Here is a 24,794-nt window from a genome sequence, read left to right as displayed (position 1 = left end):
GAAAAGGAGGAGAAAAGCACAGCCAGAGTCTGTCTGTGGGAAAAGCAGTGAAGAGCTTGGCTGGAAACGACTCTACCTTGCACTAATAATGCAACTGTGAAAGACCAGTGATGTTTGAGGTAATTCCTTTTGATTTGGAGTTTGAGTTGCATGGCAACCAGCGGGGGGTTAAGAGCTGTGTCATAAAAGGCAGAACACCGGGACTTTAACCTTTACTTTGGCTTACTCCTAACATACCGCTAGATTCAGACACCACAATGCAGAATGATCTTGGCATTTCACCATAAACACTTTTTTCAGCATGTAGAGACACGGTTAGAACATCATGAAAAAAAAAAAAAAACCTGCCTGTTACTGAAGCTCTAATACAATATTTGCTGTGAAACTGATGAGTGTTGCCAGTTTGGCACTGAATCTAATCTTTGCTCCCCCAAATTTCTCCCTCAGTTCTATGAGTGCACACAGTCTTCAGTCCAAAACAGGAATTATACTCAGACTGATCCCTCTCCCTTGTGCAACACAGGAACAAACACTTGTTAGGCATGAAACAAGAACAACCACCTCATGCATTCTTAAAAGGTCTCTCATTAAAATTTAACTGAAAATAAGACTTACATGTGCGGGTAGGCACCACTCCCTGTCCTCTTCTCACCTCCTCAGCAGCTACAGGAAAATCTGTGAGTTTTCTAACATCCGGACATATGCTTGCTGTTACACGAGGCTAACTCCTCCCTCCTCTTCCTTCCAACCCCCTCTCAGAGCCCTGCTCGATGGGAGCATGCAAGGAATGCACAACTCAACAGATCTCCACAGTCCGCACGTTACACATACATACACACACACTTGCTTGCTCGCTCACTCACTCGATTGCAAAAAAGGAGGGAGAAAAATGCTGATGCATTTAATGATTTATTAGGATGAACTCTGATACTTAAGTGACTAATTTCAAATCTCATTCCCATTTTGATTACATTTTCACCTAAAATGAGGTTAGAGTCAGAGTGCAGGTTGTTCCTAATAAACCCGTGTTTTCTGAGGTAAGTCGTCAATGGACTCTTTCAAGATGGCATTTTGGACACTGAGTTGTGTGTCTGAATAAATCCATCTCATACTTCTGACTGGTGCGCTGCCACTTTGTTAATAAACATTTATTCAAAGGGATCTTGATTTACAGAAGCTTCAGAAAACATTCAGACCCCTTCACAGCAAGCGTTATCATCTTACAGATTTAATTATAAATTCATTGAAATTTGGCAAGGTTGTCCATCTATGGATATGCAATAATTCACAAAGTTATAATACAGTTTTTAAAATGTATTTCAACTTTTTCTGAATTGACATCTCTCATTTAACAAGTTCAACGCACTCTCTCCATGATAGAATTGTGGTGACGCATAGATCAGGGCAATGATATAAACCAATATCTAAAGCTCAGAGTGATCCAGGAGAACATGGCCTCAGTGACTGTGGAACTAATGGATGAAGTCTGAGGCCATCATTTCTCTCCATAAACTCAACTTTCACTCTAACAGAGCCTCACAGGTCCTCTGCAGAGATGGGAGAACCTGCCGTAAGAACGACCGTCTCGGCAGCACTCCATCACTCAGGCCTGTTAGAGTGGCTAGACAGAAGACACTTTGTATAAAAGGTATTTAAAAGACTCCGAGAACTCAATGCACTAAAGCTAAAAAAAACCCCAGGCACTTCTCATCACCTGGCTAATACCATCCGTACAGTGAAACGTGCTGTCGGGAGCATCATGTGGAGGCTTCGGAGCAGCAGGGACAGGGAGACTCATCTGAACTGAGAGAAGGATAAATGCCACCAAATACAGAGTGTTCCCCTTTTAATGACCTGAAGCAAACTGCCAGGACAAAACTGGAGAGGTTTCAGGACTTAGTCTGTGTCCTTGAGTGGCCCGGCCAAACCCCAGACTCAAACCGCATAAAAACATCTGTGTGGGAACCCGAAGGACCTGAAAGAGTTCAGGATTTCATTTTTAAGGAAATTGAAAAAAGAATTTGAGATTTTATATGCAGAAGAACAACAGAACATGGAAAAAGTGAACAGGTGTAAATCTTCTCTGAAGCGACTGTACCTGGTTTAAAATAACGACACAATTATTAGCAATGTATATCAGCATAACTGAACTTGTCATCATCATTATCATCATCACCTTCATGTTAGAAGACTCTTCTCCCACAAGACAAAGCTTCTCTTTGGTCATTGCTGTGCCTGAATTCGATGTGATGGCCGTTTAGAGACCAAACAAACCAACTGGGACAGGGCTCTTAGTCAGGCTGATAAATATTTATGAGAGCTGTGCTCATGATGCCAGCACCAGACTACTCCCACAGCTTGACCCAAGTCCTATGTCACATGCAATATGTCTGAGTCTGCTCCTGAACAGGGAGCGAGTCCACTGGGCTCTGAGGGGCCGGGTTGTCTAGGAGTTAATCCAGGGGTGTTTCAGACACTGGGCAGCCGTGGCTCTTTTCTCTGGCAGCAGCTCCAACATGGTCAAGAGGAAAGAGCTGAACTGGATGGCTTCCTCCTGCGACCACTCGTACTTATCTTGTAGGACTTCAAACAAGCTCCATGGCTTGAGCTTTGAGATGTGTCGCAGATGTCCTGGACAAGGTTAAAAGTAGACTTGATACAACACTTCTATTTTTCTTTTATACCTTTTTTAAAAGTATATAGGAAAAAGTATATAGGAAACTGAAAACAAGATGTTTTATTTAAGCATTTGTATAAAAAATATGAAATACACAAACTCTATTCTAAGTGTTAGAAAAGTCCAAATGTCAGATGCATGTAAATTTAGCTGTATGGAGCACATTATGGTATTTTGAACAGTTTTATACACTTTACCTTTACGGTTGAAATATTGCTTGGAATTTCTCCCCGAGAGAGCAAACTGGCATGGGAGGGGTCCCAGCAGCTCAATGATGTGGGCAATGTGATCTGAGGAGACACCAGAAGATGCTTTATTACAAGCACATTTAGTTTAATCAAGGACAAATAAGTCGTAGTGACCAAAACAAACCTTCCTCCCGAGAGAAGCTGGTTCCCCCTTGGGGGTCAAACAGATAGTCCCCTGTGGCCAACTCAAACGCCTACAGGTCACACAAAGAGACAAAGACAGTCATGACAAATGCAGAAAATAGCAATGTTGCAATGAAATGTATTTAAAAAGCCAAACCACTGTGCCTCCACAAACTACTCAAGTTGCGACATTCATCCATTTCTGTCCATATTATATATGAAATGAAAACTTTGAAGGGGTTTTAGGGGCTTTAAATGTATTTTGTCATAAATAGCAGATGAATTGATGAGCTGTGTCTGAAAATGTATTTGGAGAGATCACACACATGATCTTGACCTTTGACCTTTGACCACCAAATTATATTAATCAGTTCCTTTTTCGAGTCCAAGAAAGGAAAAAAGAAATTCCTCCAGTGTGTTCCCCAGATATCGTCCTTAGAGGATCAGTACAGATGCAGATGCAAACGCAAACCACCAACATCTGTGCAGGTGTTTGTCTCACCATGCAGGCGGTGCTCCAGATGTCAGCAGGTGTGTCGTAGTCAGCACCGATCAGGACCTCCACAGAGCGGTACTGACACGTCTGGATGTCTTCAGTGAAGTGTTTGTGCTGACAACAAGAGAGAGAGATTAGATTAGAATCTTTTTACTGTTAGATGATCTGCATGTATGAGTACCACTGTGACAGTAAAACTTGTTGGTTGAGCTTCAGTTTCAGTTTTGGGCATTACGTAACATTGAGCCTGGCTGTCAACACTGCTGAAAAGCTTTTTAAATAAAAACACTATTGTCTCTTTTGCTGCCAAATGAAAAGAGAAGCAAAAACAAACAGTACTGGGTTGCATGGAAATGATAATAATGTCCTTCTCTTAAGCCACATTTCAAATCAGCCCACACAGTTTCATCTCACTGGAAGCATATGGCAGCTGTGTTTTTCACTGGAGGGCATGGTAAATATGGCTGTCACACACTGTGCTCCACTGAAAGCACCTGTCACACTGAGTTCTGGAGAAATAATGGACTGGTTGTGTTTTATGAGCTAGACATGTGGCCATTTACAAAACACTTTGCAGTTTGTTTCATATAAAACTATGAGGTGTAAAAGCAAAATCTTTGATTAAAGAGAAATCTTTCAGAAGAGGCCCCGCCCATTTCTTGCCAACAGACGTGTATTTTATTTTGTTTTGTTTGTTGGATACTTTTTTTTTTTCGCTCACTCCTCAACAAATTTTCGCTAAATCTGCCACATGATATATCTTTGATTAAACTAAAAGAAGAAACATTTGGTTCATTGACCTTTTGACATAACTCATGAACCCAGTCAGCAGTTGCAGCCATAAGCACTTATCCACTCCCAGCAACCTTAAAACATGTGATGCATAACTCAATATTTGGTGTGATAATCTTGGCAAGTCAGCATGACTTTCACTGTGTTGGGACAAGTAAATAGAGATTTTGCTGCTGACTGAAAATGTTCTAGTGTCAAAATAAATCATGAATTATGGAAGATTACGAAGCTCTGTGGGAGATGCAGTGAAGAAATATGAACTTACTGGGAGGGTGAAACGGTTTCATTTTAATTGTGTAGTTTTTCAGGTTTAATTTGCTTGTCAAACAAATTACTCACCACCCAGCAGGCATTGCCCAGGTCTGCAATTTTGATGAGGATTTTATCAGCGTTCTTTGGTTTCAGTAGGTCCAAAACTACATCAGCCTCACTGATACCTGAAATACAATGACATATTTGAAGCCTAACAGCACAAGTCGACTGCAGAATAAACTTCAAAAACATCATAGACCCAGATACATTAGTTTATGGGGCAGAGACTGACCAGAGGGGGAGAATGATGAAGGTGGAGGTTTCCCCTTGTCTGCAGTCTGATGTAATATCATTGATCTGGAGCCAGAGATGGGAGCATCTGTGTTGAGGTCTGGCCATGAGCAGATGGACTCCCTATGAGTATAAGGAGCTGAGTCCCGTCCGTCCTCCAACAGCAGGGTCTGCCTCCTTAACGTGAGGTTGGGACCTGTGATCTTTGAGGGAGGAGCAGCATCAGAAAACGACACGTGGTTTGGAGGTTTGTCTCTTTGTTTGTGGACTTGCGTGGTCTCCTGTCCTCGTCGTCTTCTGTCTCTTCTCGTCAGTCGGTTAATTGAGCTTCTGGAGACCTTGGTTGACTGCAGGGTGCCGTCAGTTGTGGGACAAAAAAAACCCCCAAACATCAGAAAGTGAAGATGGAATAAAAAATTTCATCTTTCATCATTGTCACTTTTCATTCCTGTTGTGAAAGTGCAGCAAATCATGCATTTGAAAATATATGAAGGAAAATGCATGTGCTCATTAGATGTATTGACTCTAATGCAGACAAGAGCCAGAAAAGTTGCTCAACGTAGACAGAGTATAGTTTATGATACAAAGTGTACAATATTGTTGAGGGATTCATACTGTATCTTTAGGACATTTTCATTGCTAGTCATCACAATGCAGCTTTTAACTCATGCAAAAATCTAACACAACATCTTACCCACTCCCCAAGTGTGTGGAAAACACCCGTCAGCTTCCCCAAGAAGTTGGACAAAGTCTTAAGAAATCAGAGCAGGAAGACACGGAGATCACTATGTGGTTTACAGTAAAAAGAAACTTAAATGTCCTAATTGAATGATTGATTAATAAACAAAAGTGGATATTTTCAGGTTACAAACCTGCTTTTCTCTGGAGCCTCCATTTACTGGCATGAAATAAAAATGTCATCAAAGGGGAAAGAAAAGCACAGTGTTAAAAATACAGACACAAAACTTAATCTAGACATACTGTATTCAGAGGATCAGTGTACAGTCTTTTTATTTTATTTTTTGTATAGCAAAGCACCACTAACCTGAGGTGCTGGATATAGCAGAGGATACTGGCAGCTGCCACAGCTTGGTGTTGGCTGCCATTTTTTGAATATAAGCCTCGTCCACTCTCAGCAGGATGTTTTCTGGCTTGATGTCTGTGTGGATAATCTTGCATTTAGTGTGCAAGTAATCTAAGCCCTGCAGAACCTGCGATAAGGAAAGAAAATGGAGTCACTGTCGTTGCACCTTGTGTCAATGAAAAGCAAAAATAGAAGATAATCTGCTCACAAAAAGAGCTCAGTCAGTGGTGAGAGACAGGGAGGCTGATTGGAGATGGTTTAAGAGGTTTCACAGCACCTGTCTGAGGATGCTCTTGACACAAGGCAGGGGAAGGCCGGTGTAGTTAGATTTGATGATCCACCGCAGCAGCTGGTGGCCAAGCACCTCGAGAACCATGCACACATCTGGAGAGGAATTAAGGGCCTTGTTTCAGAGCATGCATCAGAGCTTTTTGGAGGAATCTAAAAGGTATTTACATGATCTGCATATTTAAATAGTCCCATCATTTCGTACCAACTTGATAGAAAAGCCACACCTGCACTACAGGGTAAAACAAAGGGACAATGTGTGTTTTGTAAAAATTTGTCCCTCTCTGTAAAAAAGGATACGCTCTCCATTTGCTCCAGTGACCCTGAAGTCATCGATGAGTTGCACGATACTCTCCCGTTTAGGATCCTTGGAGTCGCTCTCTCTTACCTGATCAGATATTGTATATAAAAACGATAAAGACATTTATACAGCATTTATATAGTGACCAATGATAGATAGATAGATAGATAGATAGATAGATAGATAGATAGATAGATAGATAGATAGATAGATAGATAGATAGATAGATAGATAGATAGATAGATAGATAGATAGATAGATAGATAGATTTTCTTGCATAAACAACACTGACACATTTCAGAAGTTTGATCTCATCCAGTGCCGTCTCAGTGAAGGTTTGAGCACTCTTCACCACCTTCAGAGCCACAAAACGCCTTTTCCTGCATGCAAACAGTTTAGGTAGTTAGCTACTTCTATCTACATTCTATATTATGTTATTGTGAAAAAACAGAAGTCAAACCTGTACTTACTCCATATCCCAGCAAAGCCAGACAGTGGAGAAGTGACCCCATCCCAACTTTCTGACCACTTGGTAACGGTCAACAAAAATCTCTCCAAGCTCAACTAGGTAATAACCACCTGTAACACAATGTGCCACCTGGGTCAAAGGAAAGATCTCAACCAGCGTGTTGGAGTTTGGCCTCAGTGGCGCCTACCTATGCCGTAGTCTGCAGGATTCTCCTGTTGCTCCTCGTAAGATCCTGGGGGCTCAGGTGAACGAGGCTGTGTCCGCGCAGCAGGAGGCGGTTTGTCGGGCCTGGAAGGAGGTTTAGGACTCGACGCTGTGTCCTGGGAGGGGTCGGGGGTGGGTTTGGTGGGTGCAGCGGAAGAGCTGGTTGAAAGCAGGGCTGAAATAGCAGCAGCATACGATGACGACATGTTGGACCAGAGCCTGTTGAGTTTGAGCACAGCTCAGATGTGCCCAGGTGACAGGATCCCTCAGGGAGAAATCTGCAACACATTGGACACTTACAAATGGAGGGAAGTCTTCATGTCTGAAACAAGAGTTCGCTGGCTGTTTGTCTGGAGCTGCTAGCCTGTGGCTGATTGCAGTGGGTTGTTTGCAATGACATTTCAAAGGAGCCAGTGAATGTGTAGGTTTATTTTTAGCTGGCTGAATGGCATGTCAACGTAAATAGCTACTGACACCAACCCAGCTGCAACTGAACTCTTCCTGAAATCGCACAAACTGTCACAGTGAGGGCACCACAGTCGTAAACATGAAGGGCCAGCCATTCACATTAATATAGCCTTCTATTGCACAATTTCAACTGATATATAGCTGAATGTTTTCCACAAGAAATCAAGTCATCTGACATCTAATGAAACTGCCACGTACTTCAAAATAAAAGTGGTAACCCTAACCCTTATTCATTTCCTAGGTAAAAAGGTAAAACCTTATTGAGTGCAATCCTTTAACTGTTGGGCATTAGCAGTTCATCAGTTTGAGATCTGTTATCCTGACAGGCTAAGGCCCATGTTGCAAGTGTTTGTTATCATCACTAGTTTTTCTATTGGATATTTAAAATTGACCCAATAAACATTTTAAATTCTTTGACAGACATGTTGAGGACAAACAGCCTCCCTTCAGCATAGCATGTCTGTACCCTGTTTACAACAAATGTTCATTGTTTGTATTTTAATATTTATATTTTTGTTTTTTAAAATGTATTTAACATTAGTGTAACATTGTGTTTTTGTATGTTTGGCTCCTGCAGCCATACATACAGTTATTTTGATGTTTTTTTTTATTTTTTGTTTTTGCCGGAAGTGACTTTTTTTTTTTCCTAGTGCGGGACAAAAATACTCGCTACCTGCTGGTGGTCCTGACGCTGACATGAGTACCAAAACACAATGAGCCCCAGAAAACACTCAACAACTACTTACCCCTGCAAGTTTTATATACCGTAAATGTTTGTTGCGCCGGGGGGAAAAAAGGAAAAAGAAAATAATCCTGGCACGAGGACAGTAGCCCCTTCGCTCGCGTGCTGCGCTCCTGTGCTCCGTATGTCTCAAATCAGTCAGGTCCAGGAATAGCAGACCGCTGCTGCCAGTCTGCCACTGCTGCTGCTGCTTCTGCACGGTGTTTCTCACAACGTTTTTCACTATGTGGCGACCAGTTCTATTTCCAGAGGTGGAGCGGAGGTCGCGCTCTTATTTATTTTATACTTATTTATCTTAGCCTACATATTTATTTGTTATTCTGTCTTTGAGTGGAGACACCTTGCCGCTGCAGTCACATTTAATCCTAAAAAATTAAACAAAGTAGTATCTGTTGTAACTACTCTTCAATATCACTTGTGTAGAGTAGTTTACAGCTCACCGGACTTATTGTAGTAGTGCAGAAATACTACAGGTTACCAGGGCAATGCTATGGTTGTAAGATACCACACTAAATTTACAGAAAACGAATTAGACTAATCATTTAAGGATTATAAAAAAGAATATTACCTTATGTTTTTACTTTTTCCATCCTTCACACAAACACATGGTCCACCAGCACAGGTGTTTTCACTGACTGCTGATTAGGCCTCTGAGGACACCTGTTAGTTTTATTGCACCTGTTGGTACAGGGCAACTTAACCCGTTATCATTTTAAACAGTCAAAACAAATGGGAGACATTACACAATTAGCTTTTCCTGCCCTGACAAGTACCTGTTGTCAAGAGTCCACAAACATGTCTGACACATTATGTGTTTGTTTGTTTTCAACATGACACTTTATTAAGTAGAATGAATGCACAATCTCATACATACAGTATAGGGCAGGCCTATTGAGCCTTATTCCATAGGCCTAGTTATAAAGAGAGCAGTGAAAGAGAAAACAGCTGCACTTAAATATCTAAAAAAAAAAAAAATTAAAAAAAGGGAAAAAATCTGAATAATCAAATATAAACACATCACACTGCTGAATGAAATGGTTTTAACAGACATTACCAATTCCTGCACTGATGAGAGAGCTACAGTAGATAGCTACAAAATGTTATAGGTTCATAAATATAGTATAGTTTGAATAAATTTGCTTTAGAGCTAAATTTATATTATTTATTTTAAACTTACAGAGTACATTATATGAAAAATACATTTACGACCCCCAGTGCACAGCAGTTTGGTCTTTGATTTCAGGATTTAACCAGCTGAGAGAAGCTCTATAAAGCTGGATACTGAGAGGATGTGAACACATCAGACAGCAGAAGAAACCAGGTAACAATTCATGGTTGCTACAGTTTGTAACAAAAGTAGAAAATATCACTTATGACACATGTAAAGAAATACATTCAAATGAGTCCTAAGATGGCCAAAGATCAAGTACATTAAATGGAAGAAGAAGAAAAAAACTTTCACATGTGTTAACACCAAGACAAATGCTTTCAGTTTTTGATGAGGAATTTATTTTCTCAGTCTAATTTTTCTCATGTTTACAATGCAGAATGCCACCAAGACTCTGAGTACAAGAACCTAGAAATATATTATGGTGCATAACTGCATGACTACTCTGATTTAAAAAAACAAACTTTTTTTTTTATAATACAAAACCAGAACCAAAACATAATGAAATTAGTTGAAATAATAACAAATAAAAAAAAATAGCCAGCACAAATTCTCATAAACAAATTTACTGGTATGAGACCTGCTCACACCGTCATTCAATACTGCAGCAGCCCTATTCTCTTCACACCGTCAACCTCACTTCCTACAACCAATTATATAGTGCTCACTTGGGGGGGCGGGAGGACTGGGGGAGGTTATTGTGATTAAATACTTATTATGTGGTTAGTTTAAAAATTACAATGTTAGTATGGGAGTAAAATATCAGCTTTAAACTCATCATTACAATCCACACTATATACAGACTATCATTCAGGTCGACCTTCAGCAGATATTGACAAAACTCACTTCACTTTGCACTGTTATAAACCCTGTCTGAACCTTTCTACTGCCTGTCATCTGTCATGGTGACAATTTCATAGGGAATTAAGGCTTAAGATGTTCATAAAGTGCTCTGTATGACACTCAAATCCTCCACAACTAAATGCAGAAAAAAATGATTTGATATGTTTAAATTATTGTCATACAGTCATGTGCTACTGCCATACAGTAGGTCTCAAAACAGCCCTCAGGTTTTTCCTAAAACTACTCTAATTATTCTGGCAAGGTCAGCACAGAGAAAGCTACATTTATCAGTCAGCACCGAGCTGAATCTAGAAAACCAAGAAAATTCACAATATATATGACATCATTCCAAATATCCTAATTTAGTGACATCATGAACTGCTTTCAGTTTTTTTGATTAGACTAAGCTCACAGAGGCTTAATGCTAGCATTTCAGATTATTAGAAAGCACTTTAAAGTTTTCTAACCACGGTTTAGTTTCGATACTAAAACATTTAGGCACTCCCGTCCTGCTACACCAGTACGCTACAGTTCATGGCCTGTCCCATTTATCAAACATGAAAAGTACAAATGGTTGTGAAATTAACGGCAGATGAGGACTGAAGCTTGTTTTTGCGTTTTATATACTTTACAAACACACATTCATCGGCATGTATTAATACTTTTCAAATGACGTGGGCTCATATAACATCTTTGAATAGCACACGATTAATGAGCAATAAATTACCTCTTTAGTATAACTGTTCTTTATATCTCAGAAGATACAAAATAGTGATTTAGAGTTGTATATATTCTGTAAAAAAGTATATCTTGGGAGACTTTTCAGGGTTATTAGGAAGGACTTCACTGCTCGTGTTGGACCAGAAATATCGATATACAGCATGACCATGTTGTTGTTACATACTCCGCAAGTCAACACCAGCTCACATCCACATGAGAGCACTGGGTTTGAATTTCATACTGGTGGAATCAGTTATAACACGGGGAACTTGCCAAGGCTTTTTCACACTGCACAGCTACAGTTTATCATTTATTCCAGTCTATTTCTGCTGAGGTTGCCGTGTTTTGCTTTGCAATTGAGGTCACATTGTATCAATTTGTCTGTGTAAGAGTGTGACTGTTGAGTGAATGTGTGTGTGAGGCTACAGTGTTTTTGCTCATATAAATGTAGTGTTGGTGTGTGTGTGTTTGTGTGTGTTCTGCTGCATCAGACTAGGGTGCCTGGGTCTGCGCTGGGTTCCTTTGGGGTCACCTCTTGCATCTGTGGATGAGGAGTCTCCTGATAAAGAGAGAACTCCATCGACCTGTTGGGTAGGAAGACAAAATCAATAAAGCACTACACAAACAAGAGGCAACAAGTGAAGCGTAAAACCACAGTGACACTGCACCTTCATGAAATAAAAAAAACAGTATGAATCATTCGGAATATGATGGAGCTTAGGCAGGCTCGCCCATCAAACGTCAAAAAATCCCTATGAAATTAAGGAAGAAAAGGAAAATACTGTCATAACTGGGAAGCCCTTTGATGAATGCTCCTATTTACATGTGTAAACACGACTTATGTCCCTCATGAGCCACTGTAGGCAATTCATGGAGGTCTATGACTAGTAGTATCTGAGGGAGAGTGCTTTTGATCAGGAAACAACTAAGTGTGGGTGTTGGCATGAGATGATGCTGACAATGCATTAAAAAAAAGGATGAAAACAAAAATAAAAACACCCACGACTGTCAACGTTAAACAGATGGGTTGTTTGGCGACAGAATGAAAGTGGTGGCACCATCCTCTGCTGGGAGATGTGCTGCCAGCTTTCATGGAGAAACATGATTGAGCAAATCTTGTGAACGTGCATGTTGGTATGTGTGGCTCAATTAAATGTGCCTCTTGTAAAGTAATAGCACATTTCTACTTGTGCAGTGCAAACAATAATGAGAGAGAAAGTTCAATTCCTCAAGCATCTGCTACTGTTGATTCACATCGGAATATATACACGTGTAAAAAAGAGACAAAGCACAAAGATGGAAAAAAAAAACATAAGTACAGACCTTCCATGCAGTGGGAGACCGTGGAAGCTGGCTGACTGGGGTATCTGAGGCCTGTGGAGGTTTGCTGCTTCACCTTGTACAGACTGAGCTTGGTGCACCAGTGGGTGGGGGTGTGAGAGGCGAGAGACCCCTGCCTCGTGGCCCTTTGAGGCAGCGGGTGGATAGCCGAGGGCATTCCTCAGGTACCAGTCCCTCAGTCCCTCCAGAGCCAGGGCTTTATGCAAGCTTCTGGTCGAGTCTTCTGGGGTCGGGAGGGAGAACTGTGGGGGTCTGCGACTGAAGGAGGGGCCAGACAGCTCCGTCTGGTAGGGGTGTAGGTTGGGGATGGAGGATGTGGTGGTGCCGGTGGCGGGAAGGGGAGACTCATACGCTGATAATAGGATTGCATCCTGGGGATGCTGCTGCAAAGGAATAAAGGGTCCACAAGATTTGGTTCTGGTGACTTTCACCCTGCGTAGCTCGGCTTGGGACCCTCGGAGGACCATGGGGCTGTAAGGAGGCGCAGCACTGGGGAGATGCACCTGGGAATGAGAAAAGCCGTTGGCAGGGGGCGCCACTGCTGTGGAGGACCGAGGAGAGGGCATGTCCTGCCAGATCCTGCCTGTGGACTGGTACAGGTGGTGCTGCACTTGCATTCTCTGCTGTTTCCCCCAGATATAGTCCATTAATAGCTCGTTGTAGCCTCCCCCTGCCCCTCTGCCGCCCATGGACAGACGCATTTTGGCCTGATCCACAGAGCCGTCCACGTGTCTCTCAGGGCTGCCCAGGTGAATGTGTCGCAGCTTGCCATCAGTCAGTGTCTCTGAGCTCTTGTAGGGCCCTCCTCTGGGGGGCATCCCGTTTCTGGTTGCCGGATCATCGGGGAGACTCGATCTATCCAGCAGGGCCTCGGAGCTGTTGCTGCGTCTGGCTCTGGAGCTGTACGGGCAGCCTCGGCGGTCAGAGGAAGAGCCCTCCTGGGCCAGTGGGATCATATATGGTACATCCAAGCTGCCAGACCACTGCTTCAACCCATTACCCCCTGATGCATCTGACCTAAGGCAGAAAAGAGAGCATGGCTTACATTAGGAGAGGGCCGAGCACCATGGATAAAGAGTGAGTGAAGGCAATTTTAATCAAAACCGTGTAACAGCATTTCACAGAAAATCCTTTAAGAAGGGACACATTTCTATGCTTAAAGACCAAACGATGAGCTGGCGCCCTTGCTGGTAGCTGAATATGACACTAATCGTTGTTACAACCCTGACTCCATTTCTGCATTAAACTAAGTCATTAAGTATTTTCCAAGCACACAGTTATCACAGAGGGAGGAAGCTCTGGTTACACTGCACCAGAGAAAAGTGGCGCAGCATCACAAATTACCGGACGTGAACGCTGATTGGAGCGGTTCGAGCCAGGAGAGGAGTCGCTGGAACACTTCTACCTTCAACGTTAGATGCACTTCTTGGTAAAGAGTGAGTTGGGCTGTGAGAAGGAACACAAGGGGACAAGAATTAATGATTTATCTCCCATACTTAATCTGTCTGGGCATGTACATGTTGGTACGCACACGTAGCTATGACTGCTTAAGTAGACTGCACAGTGCTGTAGCATCGGCTCATTTTAGATAAGTACCTGACAGAGCTTGTGACAGAGTTACGACGCGTCCTCATCTCGTAGTAAATCTCTACCGGAGACAGTTTCCTGCTGATCCTGTGGTCAGGGCTGCCCACGGTGAGACGGGGCTGAGACAGAGAGCGCTGGTCAGCAACCACACTGGGAGAAGACTCTTTTGGAAGAAAGAAAATATCATCTTTAATGACAACAGGTCAAGTTTCTCTTTTTTTTAATTGATTTAACAACTACAATGTGATTGTAGATTATTATTTACTTAACACCAGAAGTGAAAATGAGCTTGCCACCCCCCACTAAGTGTGAGAGATGTTATCTTCTATGTGAAAAGAGTAACACTGGCAGCTACATTCGGTTCCTCCTCTCCGTTCTCTCAGTTAAATTCATTGTGAGTATAGATATACAGCAGAGTATTCACCAGAGGCATCGAGAGCTGTTGAAAGACAGATTGTACACGGTTGACTCACCATTGTCATGGGATGTTGAATCTGACATGGAGCTTGTACTCTCTGACATGACAGTGTCTTCTGAAAGACAACAAACATTCAGGTCACAGACAATGCAGCATGACATCTGATGTCTTTGCTCAACATAAATGCAAAGATGAATGTATTTTGCAAAAGCACAAAATGTGGCTTGGCACTTCGTTTGTTTTTTTGTTGAGTGCTGTGTAGTTGTACCTGTGTGACACCCCCGATGAACTGTCCTCTTGCTATTTGGGACGTTCCGGTCAGATTCTGAGTGTCTGTACAGAGCACCAGTGAAGATGGCTTTCATCTGCTTTCTCTGGGCAGCCTCATCCTGCAGCCACAGACAGCCAGGTCGTGTCAGAGCACAAGTACACACAGTGATACAGCTGCTGCGTAAACACAATTGATATTCAAGGTGTTGACTTACCTCTGCCTTGGAGTTGGGCGCCAGGCCAGCCCTGCGCTGCACAAGTGGGGGTTTTTCTCCCGTCTCCAGGGGGAAAGCACGTGGCAACTTCCCAGTCAGCTCCTGTAGAGGACATTTATTAACCTCCAGTTACTAAAACCCTTCTCACTGGGCTGCACAGAGTCGCATAAAATGATACCACTTCATATATTAGCCTCGGACTCAATAAAACTCCTGAAACTGAAACGTCAAATATACAGAAACAGGATAACACCTGCTGCAGCTGAGTAGTGCTTCAAACTACAAATATAGATACACTGACAGTGCACAGCTGGATGCTCATTCATCTGCCAGGGTGATGAGCCACAGCAGGGAAATTTATTAAAGATTTATACAGTAGAAATTCTAATTCACACAAGGCATGTAAAGATCGTCTTCAGTTATTAATACTCGTGTATGATTATAAATCAAATTACAAGAACGAAACAGACTGACGACTTGTGAATCCAAGAATAAAGTGCACAGAGACAGAGTGAGTCATTATACAGCTGCTGAAAACACAGTGTTAAACAGCTGTTAATGAAAAGCTGAGGTGGCTGTGGCTTCATTAACATGTGCTGACGAGCTTTCCGGAGCAATCAAGCAAATATTAATATGCAGCCCATTTTATATGAGAAAAAACAAACTTCCACAAATTCACAACAGGATGCCAGTTGCATTTGGGATTTTTTAGGTTTTCTTATTTACCGTTTTACACAACATAAAGACCTACTGTATTAATTACACAATAATAACGATACAGTTAACCCTCTAAACACTTGTGGTTCATGGAGTTAGTGCTGCAACGTTTTTCAATGTGAAGCGAGAGCCACTCACCGCTTCGTGCAAACAGACTTGCTTGAGCTCTCCCACTCTGGAGTTGAGGAGAGCCTCCAGGGCCTGCTTCCTCTCTTGCAAAGCTGCAATCCTCTCGGCCTGCAGCTTGTTGTCCTGGCTGCCTTGAACATCTACACATTACAGAACATATCACACAGAAACAGAGGAATCAAAGGATATCCCTGGAAATATTCTGTTTTTCAACACATCCCATTTCAGTTGTGGTCTACAGTAAAACCTGTTCAAATCAATCGGTAAGACACATCTTTTCTCTCATTCCTCCAACTATGTTTTATTCTGAGTCTACAGTCCAAAGCTGACGAAGTAACTTTAAAATAAGCTTAAAAGTTTCACATCTTCAACAAAAATCACTGACAGAGGTAGGAGCGTCAGACAGTTTTCAGAGACAGATGGACAAATTGTTGGTTTGTGTCTTGTCATGAGGTTTGTTGACAATTACAGAAATTGTACAAAATGTCAGACTTGTTAAAACACTTTACTATTTAAAACTGACGAAAACAGTTAAATAATCCAATCTCTTGCGAAGGTCTCCACTGTTTGAAAGTGGGTGCAGTATCGGTTTTCTAACAATGTGACGTCTGTTCACAGTAACTTAATGCTCTGATAAGATTATCTCACAGCTGTGGTGACAGTATGTGAACAAAAGGCCTTCACACATACAACTGTTTTTTCAGCTGGCCCTTCTCTGGAGAAAAACACTTTTGCTTTCCTTCTGTTGAACTGTCAGAAAAAACACAAGCTGATATGTTTCAGGCTCGGCTGGACGTGAAAGTGTGTGTCATCAATTGTGAGAAGTTGTTGTTACTCACCAGGAGCCCCCAAACCCATGGATGTGATCAGATGTCCTTTGACCTCCATGTGATGCAATTCTGGGGACTTTACAACTCACACTCCCGACCACGTCCTCACCTGGAGGAAAAGAAACTGAGGTTTGAGTGCAGCCGAGGTGCATCAACAAACTGTATTCAGGCTTGGGTCTTTTTTCCTCTCTAACCTTGCAGTATCAGCCATATGTTGTCTTGAGGTGGAGAGTCATTTGTTGCATTTCTAGCAAGTCAGCAGTAAATAAGCATGTGTGTCTCCTAGATCAGACTGTGCCAGGTACCATCAGGGGGAGCCACTGCACCTCTGCTCAGGTATCTAGAGCTGAATCCTTGAAAAGACAAAAAAAAGAAAAGAATAGTCTGAATTAAAAGCACAATAAACACAAAATTGACCATATTTAGCCAGTTTTATGGAACATTTTTAAAATATAAAAAGTTAAACAAAAGTCTCCTCAAAACTTAACTTGCACCTTAAGGCATTTTAAAAGTGAATAATGGTCTAAAATTAGCTCTCAGACGCAATTAGCAACCAATTAATTTGCAAAGAGAACAAAAAGTGAGACAGGACCAGTAACATTAATAATGTATGGGGAGAAATGGAGTGGGAGAAACCTAAGCCCTGTGTGTTTTATGTCTCAATAGCTCAACTGCTACGACTACAAAACAGAGAGGGAGCCAGAGGAAGAGAGCCAGAAGCAAAGTGATGGAATAAATAACAAAGGCGAGGAACAAATGCAATATGCAAAGGAGTTTTGTCTTTGCTGCCGTCATAAACAGCAGGTTTACATGAATTTTGATTCTGTATTATATTTTATTTCTTTTCTCCACTCTGATCAGATGAGAATGGGATATAACTGTTGCTGAAAACTGACGATGATGCTGTTTTTTCCCCACAAACGCAGACAACAAAGTTGCCTTCCCCCAACTATAGCAAGTAAGCAATGTCTCATGCGCACTTTTCCCCCACATAATGGAGGTTCATTACAAACAAAGCTTCTACCCTAATACCCAACAGAGACTTGATATCCAAAAATAGCGACAGCGTTTTCTGCCAAAAGCCTCTCACTCAACGCTGCTCACAAATCGATGCCATAAACAAGCATCTTGCTGTCTCCTTGCCAGTCGAGTAAATCATAAAACGACTCCGTTCAACCCACAAATCTAGATGGAAGGCCTCTAGGGCTGAATCAAAATTACCCATCCAAAGGCTGCCTCTGCCAGCATCACATCTTTCAAACAGAAACATTTATCTATCAGTTAGTCTGAGCAGCTGCCTCAAATCTCTGCTCACCATTGACCAGCTTTTTTGGGGGGGCTTTTTTGGAGTCAGTAAGACAGAGAGCTCTGTTTTCCTCGCTCACAAAACATAAAGAATGAGGCTCACTTTGTGTGAAGGCATAGTTGAAATACTTGCACTGAGTTTGCGTTGGCTCCTGTCCTGGAGCTGAACCAGTAACTGCTGTTTGCTCCTGTATGTGTGAAAACCCCCAGCATGCTTGACCTCCCATTGACAGACGAGTGGGAGCCTTTCACACAAACAAGTGGCAGAGTTACGACCGCTGCTCAGACAAAAGCTCATCACATGAACCCCGTTACACAAAACCATGAGTCCATGATGATCGGATTTTAACTTTAATCTAATATACGAGGGAGGACGTGCACCTGGGAAAGTACCTTCAGTGTCACATCCGTGCTCACTGAGTCGTAAACTCGGAGAGGAGTAAAAGAAGAGACAACAGAGACATATTCATCTGGGCCGTCGCTGGGCAGCTGAATGCTGGAGCCAAAACGCTGCCATGCTTCTTAAGACCGGCTTTGTCCAGCGACCAAAACATTTGCTTAGACACTTGGTGCAATCCTTTTTCAGCCTCTAAAAAATGCCCTACATCTCTCTCCAAAACTAGCAACCCCTCCACCTCAGTGCTCTCAGATAACTATGCTTCATTTTTGGTGTCTGATTCAGTACAGTCGTTTGAAGGGATGCAGTGTAAGAATAAAACATTTTTCTTGTACAAACGACCACTGTAATTCATTGACCATTAAACCCACCTTTGGTAGTTTTACTGTTACAGCCTTCCTTGTTATAGTATGGCTGAGGCTAATGGTGCTACAGTAAGGTTAGCAGCATATGTTAGCAGATGTCAACAAGTAGATGTTGCTGTGACACCGACTTTACTTGGTCTGGATGAACTTAAATGACTTTACTCTGTACCTCCCCAAAGGGCAAGAAGCACAGCAGTGGCTGCAAAATGCAATGAAGCATCAGGATTCACAACCGTCCTATTTCCCAGAGTTGACACACATCCACTCTCCAAAATAGAAGCAAGTTTATCATGTGCACCGTGTGTTATGAGCTGTTCTACGAGGGTGCTTGATATTATGTTCTTTCATTTGCCAAAAACCCATATTTGTCTGCTTTTTGACAAATGTACACATGTAACCTGTAGTGCATTCAGGTCATGAAAAGATTTTACATTTGTTACTTTTAAGACTTTACTTGTTAAGTCTCTCTGTGGAGAAAAAAAAAGGTCCAACAATAGCTCTTTGCTATTGGTTTGGAATTAACAGAGAGTTAATTTAGTGCACAGCCAGCAGAGACGGTAATAAAAGCTAAACTGAAACACAAACGGTGCCACCTGTAGAAGTGACTCAGCGCTGAAAAAGAGACAAAAAAGAGAAAACATCCCAGCATGAGCTCGATCCGCAGAGCGGAACAATAACACTGCAGTAGTTAGAGTAGTGCCCCAAATATATCCAAATTGAGGCTCTCTCAAATTACCACAAACTGAAGCATTGCGTGTGTGAATGGCAGGAGGAAGAGAGAGAATCAATCGGCTGCAGCAAGACACCATAGAAACGCTGAATCTACCGAGAAGCACACCTGAATGGATCTGTGGTCTCACCGGTTGAAGTCAGGCACTTACTTCTTTAACATCTGGTGTGCAGATGTGCGCTCAGGTACAGGTACAACAACGCGAGACTGCATCACATTCCAGAAAGAGGCCTGAGGGAGAGATGGCGGGACAATGAAGAACCAGATAAACAGAGAGAGCCTCAAAGAACGGCATCAAAGGAAGGATCAGAGGAGGAGATGTGGATATGAAAAGTATGAACACAACACAATCATCAAACACATGTTGACACAGCATGTGTAGGGAGTAGGGGGGGGGAGGGGGGGGGGGGCAGGCCCTGGATGGTGGTGGTATAGATAGCACTGAGGGAGCCATGCTGATTAAAACATGAGCTGTGCAATGAGAGTGAGCTGCCCCTGTGCAGCGCGCATCACACGAATGCAAATCAGCGAGGAGTTTAATATTCAAGTCCGGCAGGCTAAACGCTGAAGCCTGTAGGTCCAATCCTACCGTGTCCACACAAGGAACCGCACGCCTCTCTCTTCAGCTTCGAAGTCATGCATATTAGATCGCAACATTCACAGCAAAGCTACATTTCTACGGGCAACAGTTTCATATCCAGTCTTCTCATCCCTTGATAAACAGGATGGCTCCCGGCTCTTAAAGAGATTCACTCTCTGTGCTGTCAGCTTTTATCCGGCCCGAGAGTCCCAGGAACAGGCTTCTGTTGTCAACAGCGTTTATATAAGAGATATATTCACGACTTGCAGCTTTCTTAACATGTAACAGAAGATGTTTCGGCACCAACCTGATTTCCGCTGAAAATGGCAACGCATGTGTTTGTTAGCTTCTTTGAGCAGGAGACACGGCGAGCAGCTGAGACGTAAAAGAGCAGCTGAAATATCACCTCCAGCTCGCCATGGACAGGTGATGCTGGTAGGCCCGCATGTTGACTGTTGGTGTTGACACAGCTGCTGCTGTTGTGAACTTACACATGGTAACCAGAGCAGGGTTACGACTACACACAGCTCCTGTTAGGACAAGTAGAAAAGGCCCCCAAGTGAGTTACAACTAGGCCAGTTCGTTTACAGCTTCAATATTTGGCTCTCTCAATAGCTTCAGCGACATGCCATGATGACATGATTTTACTGATGCGTCTGACCTCTGAACCGAGCTTCGTTTACGTGTGAAAGAGCAGCAACGTGTCCTTCGTCTGCACAATCACCCTCCAAGGATGTTACACATCTATTGGTAACATGTGACGATGGATAGATAGATAGATAGATAGATAGATAGATAGATAGATAGATAGATAGATAGATAGATAGATAGATAGATAGATAGATAGATAGATAGATAGATAGATAGAACGATAGATAGAACGATAGAACGATAGATAGAACGATAGATAGATAGAACGATAGATAGAACGATAGAACGATAGATAGAACGATAGATAGAACGATAGAACGATAGATAGATAGAACGATAGATAGATAGAACGATAGATAGAACGATAGATAGAACGATAGAACGATAGATAGAACGATAGACAGATAGATAGATAGATAGAACGATAGATAGATAGAACGATAGATAGATAGAACGATAGAACGATAGATAGAACGATAGAACGATAGAACGATAGAACGATAGAACGATAGAACGATAGATAGATAGATAGATAGATAGATAGATAGATAGATAGATAGATAGATAGATAGATAGATAGATAGATAGAACTTTATTGATCCCGAAGGAAATTCCACTGCTCAGGAATAGAAACGTCAACACCCGAATGTTTTCATTCTAAAAAGGAAAATAAAAAATAGAGGCATGTGAGAAAGAGATCAGTCAGCATGAGTTAGAGGATTTACCACTGAACCACCTCCACCTGACCAACCACCACTAAAGAACTGTGGAGAGCTTATGGAAGGTCAGGTCATCCCCGACCCCCCCTACACTAATATGATCTCTTCATGTGCTCTCTATACCCATGAAATACTGATTTATAACACGCTTATCGGCACACAGCAGGGCGGCTTAGCTCAGCTGACCAATCGTGTGTGTGGCTCTTCCATTTCTCCTTCCTGGCCTTGACGCTCACCTTTCCACATTTGACACAAGTACAACGGGCGAAACAAAGCAATCTTGGTGATTGCTATCCACCTGGATTCTGCTAAAGCTGAGGTTGGAGGGAGTAATAAAGAAAGGAATGTGGCTCTAATGTCCGAGGGGATTATTCCTATACATTTTCCTTTTGCTCTGTAACACCTGGAGGGATTTCTGTATGTATTCCAGAGATGTTTTCATGTTCCACTGTGGCTGTAATCCGCTTTGTTGATTTTGGAGGGATTTCAGAGCTGCTTATGATGTGCAGCCGCAGCCGTGCAGTTACATTCATTACTATACAATGCACTACAGCCTGATCTGATTCTTCAGAGCGCTTTCAAGTTCGTCATAACTGCAGAAATGTGGGTGAATTCTCTCAGTCCCTATCCATGTCATTACTCCTCTGGTGTATTTTCAACACTTGATAAGGTCTGGGACTTGATTCCCTGAGCTCACACACTTAAAAACCGAGGCACTTCAAAACGAAGCCAAAAGCACATTATCATTTTAAACCCGTGCGAATGTCCAGGTGAAGAGGCTTGCTGAGGGGTGTGTGATTTTTCACACTGCCCTCTCAACGCATGTTTGTCAGTCAGCTACGACCAAACCAGATGCTCAGATCATCATCATCCCCCCCATGCCTTAAGGCTATCATAAAAGGAGCAGTGTCACCTTGATCTAACAAAGTGTGACAGAAGAATACTATTGTGATCGATCCAATCTGGGTCAAGGTCTAATTTCAGCGTCTGATTGAAGTGTAAAACTCAAAGCAGTGTGAGGACCATAGGGAGTTGTTCATAGAAAACGCAGAGCACCATGATAACAGTGTGAAAACAACAGTGAGGGGAGAGGGGTGAAAACAAGCACCAACATGTGTCAAAGTCCCCCTGATCAAGATGAAACCGAGCGTGAATGGTCTCTTGACTTCCCCTGCAATAAAAAAAAGCCAAGCCAAACCTCTTTGCAAATGGCCTAATGGTCCATGAATTCAAAGCTGCTGTAAATACAAAAAACCCTAAAATAGGAACAATCAGCACTTTCAGAAATGCCCCACAGCGGAAAAGAAAAAGAAAAAAAAGGAAAAAAAGGAAAACCCTCCTCTTAAAACAGAGAGGTGTTTCCCAGATACACCAAAAGGTGGATTAGCAGTGAATCACCCTGAAGGCACTGACTGACCCACACTAACCCATTTGGATGGTGTGTGTGTTTTTTTTTTCCTGATCCAGCCAGACATCCTTGTTCAGGAATCTGTTAATAATGGGGCTTAGCACTGCTGCATGAGAACAAGCAGTATTTATAAATGAGAACAGTGAAATCAATAAGGCCCAGCAGGCAGCAGTAACAACGTGCCTCTGCCCAATTTTTTGCACCACAACATTACAGCAACAGGGAGAAGTTGTATATTCCCAAGAAGCATGACACACATTTTTTTTTTTTTTTTTTTTTTTACTCCATTAACGCTGCTCGTTGAATTCACGCAGATGCAGTTGAGACCGTGGTATTTCCTGCCTGTTAATGAACGTGCCGCACAAACAGTGTGTTCTTGTTTACAGGCGCTGGAGAGCAACACACTACAGGCACAAATCACACACACATGATGGGTCTCATTTGGTCTTTGCATTAACATCCACAGGCGTGTTTGTTATTTCACTCGGCGTGGAGAGAGCATAAGGCATGTGTCCCCCCCCCCACATTAAGCCCCGGCTTCTGGGCTGCAACAGCGGCCACCCTGCATCTGCATAGCCGCTGCAGGCGACAGCACCGGCCGATAATCAAACACATTGGACTAATTGACGGAAGCAGCAACACATCGCAGGTGTGTCACTGCCTGACGCCATGACAAACGCGTTTTTTTTTCTTTTTACGTTTAGGTGAATGCGCGTCAGAAAATAATAAACACAGCAACGGAGAGAGAAAAAAAACGCGTCGTTGAGCCACATGTAGGCCAAGCTATTCTTACAGAGAATATAGGTTGTGTTCATTAATACACCCATTCAGAATGAGAAGGACATCTTGGAGCTGAATCCCCTTCTTACCGGAGAGCATGACCGATGCCTTCGGAGGTCTCCGCGGTCCTGTGTAGCACAGCCAAGCCGAGAACAATCATTCCTGCGTCGGACCACAGGGTTGAATCATCCCAGGAATGAACACGGCTTCAATTAATGAAACGAGCGGTGCCGTGGTGGTAATTGGTAACGTGAGGAAAAAGCCTGTGGTTCATGGTGGCTTCTTCGCATCCCCAATTGTAATTCACCAGCAGCCTCTCGACCTCCGCTGCGTCGGAGCCCTGCGCATCTCGGCAGACCTGCTCTGAGAGAAGAAAAAGGTTTCCCCTGCTGCTGCTGCTGCTGCTGCACCGGATGAAACCCCTCTGTTTTCCCCCACCGTACGACCGACCCAGCGCTGTCACACACAGCAGCCCTGCCCCTCCCCAGATGTTACATGCCTTCAGTCAGTGTGCAACGCTTTAATCCACTCATACAAACGGTGCCGTCCGCTCGCTCCGTAGGCACGCGCTCAATGACGCCGAGTAGTAAGAGGGAAAATTAGCGTGCGTCTGTGCGCGTGACAATCCCAGCGGTGCTTCATACGTAAACATAGGACTGTACAAAATAGTCCAAATTAGCTTACTGGTTAACAGCGACGTGTATGGTTAAAAGTGCATCGTTTTAATGCATCCAGCAAATTAAATGAACATTGATTGAATTATAACAGTATTTAAGATTTTTTTTTTTTTTTAATCTATTAAAATCAATAGGTTCCTGATACGTGCTACCACACACAGTGCAAGCCCCTTTTTATATATAAAAACAAGAAAACAAAAAACGTACAGTTCAAGTCATAAATATCAAAAATAAAAGTAAAAATGTCATTTTCTAAAAGCAAACAAACGTATAACATAAGGACACTTCCTGGACAGAAAGGGAGCCATCCTTTTCCAGATGTTTTATAGCTACATAAGAAGCTACTGAAAAATCAGCTGCACAGCTTCACTTGATGGACCACAGGCTATAAATCCATCAGACCAGTTTTATGAACATAATGAAAAAGGAGTCAGCCATAGCTGTTTGTTTGCACCCTGGCTTCAAAGAGTCAAAGACAAGGGAATAAACCATCTGTTTCATTTATTTAA

General features: G+C 42.6%; 3 protein-coding genes across 7 annotated transcripts in view; all 3 read right to left on the bottom strand.

Moving 5' to 3' along the window:
* Nucleotides 1–673, bottom strand: part of comtb (catechol-O-methyltransferase b) — a 216,197-nt gene extending 215,524 nt beyond the window's left edge. For both annotated transcript variants that reach the window (XM_085776360.1, XM_085776359.1), the window contains exon 1: nucleotides 616–673. In XM_085776360.1, coding sequence (XP_085632486.1) covers nucleotides 616–617 — 2 coding nt within the window. In that variant the 5' untranslated portion in view covers nucleotides 618–673. The remainder of the gene's footprint in view (nucleotides 1–615) is intronic.
* Nucleotides 674–897: 224 nt separating this feature from the next.
* Nucleotides 898–8,656, bottom strand: LOC146987219 (SRSF protein kinase 3-like). Of its 3 annotated transcripts, none has more exons than XM_085776354.1 (15): nucleotides 8,440–8,656; nucleotides 7,209–7,503; nucleotides 7,023–7,131; nucleotides 6,845–6,932; nucleotides 6,552–6,639; nucleotides 6,241–6,347; nucleotides 5,925–6,090; nucleotides 5,752–5,777; nucleotides 5,574–5,630; nucleotides 4,881–5,226; nucleotides 4,676–4,773; nucleotides 3,551–3,658; nucleotides 3,050–3,119; nucleotides 2,875–2,967; nucleotides 898–2,631 (listed from the first exon to the last, which is right to left on the bottom strand). In XM_085776354.1, the coding sequence occupies exons 2-15, from the start codon at nucleotides 7,429–7,431 to the stop codon at nucleotides 2,447–2,449; spliced, it is 1,764 nt and encodes a 587-aa protein (XP_085632480.1). In that variant the 5' UTR covers nucleotides 7,432–7,503; nucleotides 8,440–8,656; the 3' UTR covers nucleotides 898–2,446. The 3 variants fall into 3 exon arrangements, with proteins under 3 accessions (XP_085632480.1, XP_085632481.1, XP_085632482.1); XM_085776355.1 differs by having other exon boundaries at nucleotides 8,459–8,632; XM_085776356.1 differs by lacking the exons at nucleotides 5,574–5,630; nucleotides 8,440–8,656 and having other exon boundaries at nucleotides 7,209–7,618.
* A 593-nt stretch (nucleotides 8,657–9,249) lies between these two features.
* ccdc120b (coiled-coil domain containing 120b) lies at nucleotides 9,250–24,188 on the bottom strand. 2 transcript variants are annotated; one of them, XM_085776345.1, is made up of 12 exons: nucleotides 23,698–23,888; nucleotides 19,622–19,701; nucleotides 16,868–17,026; nucleotides 16,683–16,782; nucleotides 15,853–15,983; nucleotides 14,998–15,099; nucleotides 14,781–14,901; nucleotides 14,568–14,627; nucleotides 14,104–14,257; nucleotides 13,852–13,953; nucleotides 12,490–13,524; nucleotides 9,250–11,750 (listed from the first exon to the last, which is right to left on the bottom strand). In XM_085776345.1, exons 4-12 carry the CDS (start codon nucleotides 16,729–16,731, stop codon nucleotides 11,654–11,656), a joined length of 1,851 nt encoding a protein of 616 aa, XP_085632471.1. In that variant the 5' UTR covers nucleotides 16,732–16,782; nucleotides 16,868–17,026; nucleotides 19,622–19,701; nucleotides 23,698–23,888; the 3' UTR covers nucleotides 9,250–11,653. The 2 variants fall into 2 exon arrangements, with proteins under 2 accessions (XP_085632471.1, XP_085632470.1); XM_085776344.1 differs by lacking the exon at nucleotides 19,622–19,701 and having other exon boundaries at nucleotides 23,698–24,188.
* Nucleotides 24,189–24,794: the final 606 nt, after the last annotated feature.

Source organism: Trachurus japonicus, chromosome 5, assembly GCF_045865225.1.
Source record: "Trachurus japonicus isolate A0001 chromosome 5, Traja_1.0".
Taxonomy (NCBI): domain Eukaryota; kingdom Metazoa; phylum Chordata; class Actinopteri; order Carangiformes; family Carangidae; genus Trachurus; species Trachurus japonicus.
The sequence above is the reverse complement of the archived record's forward strand: the minus strand, read 5'-3'. Positions and strand labels throughout refer to the sequence as shown.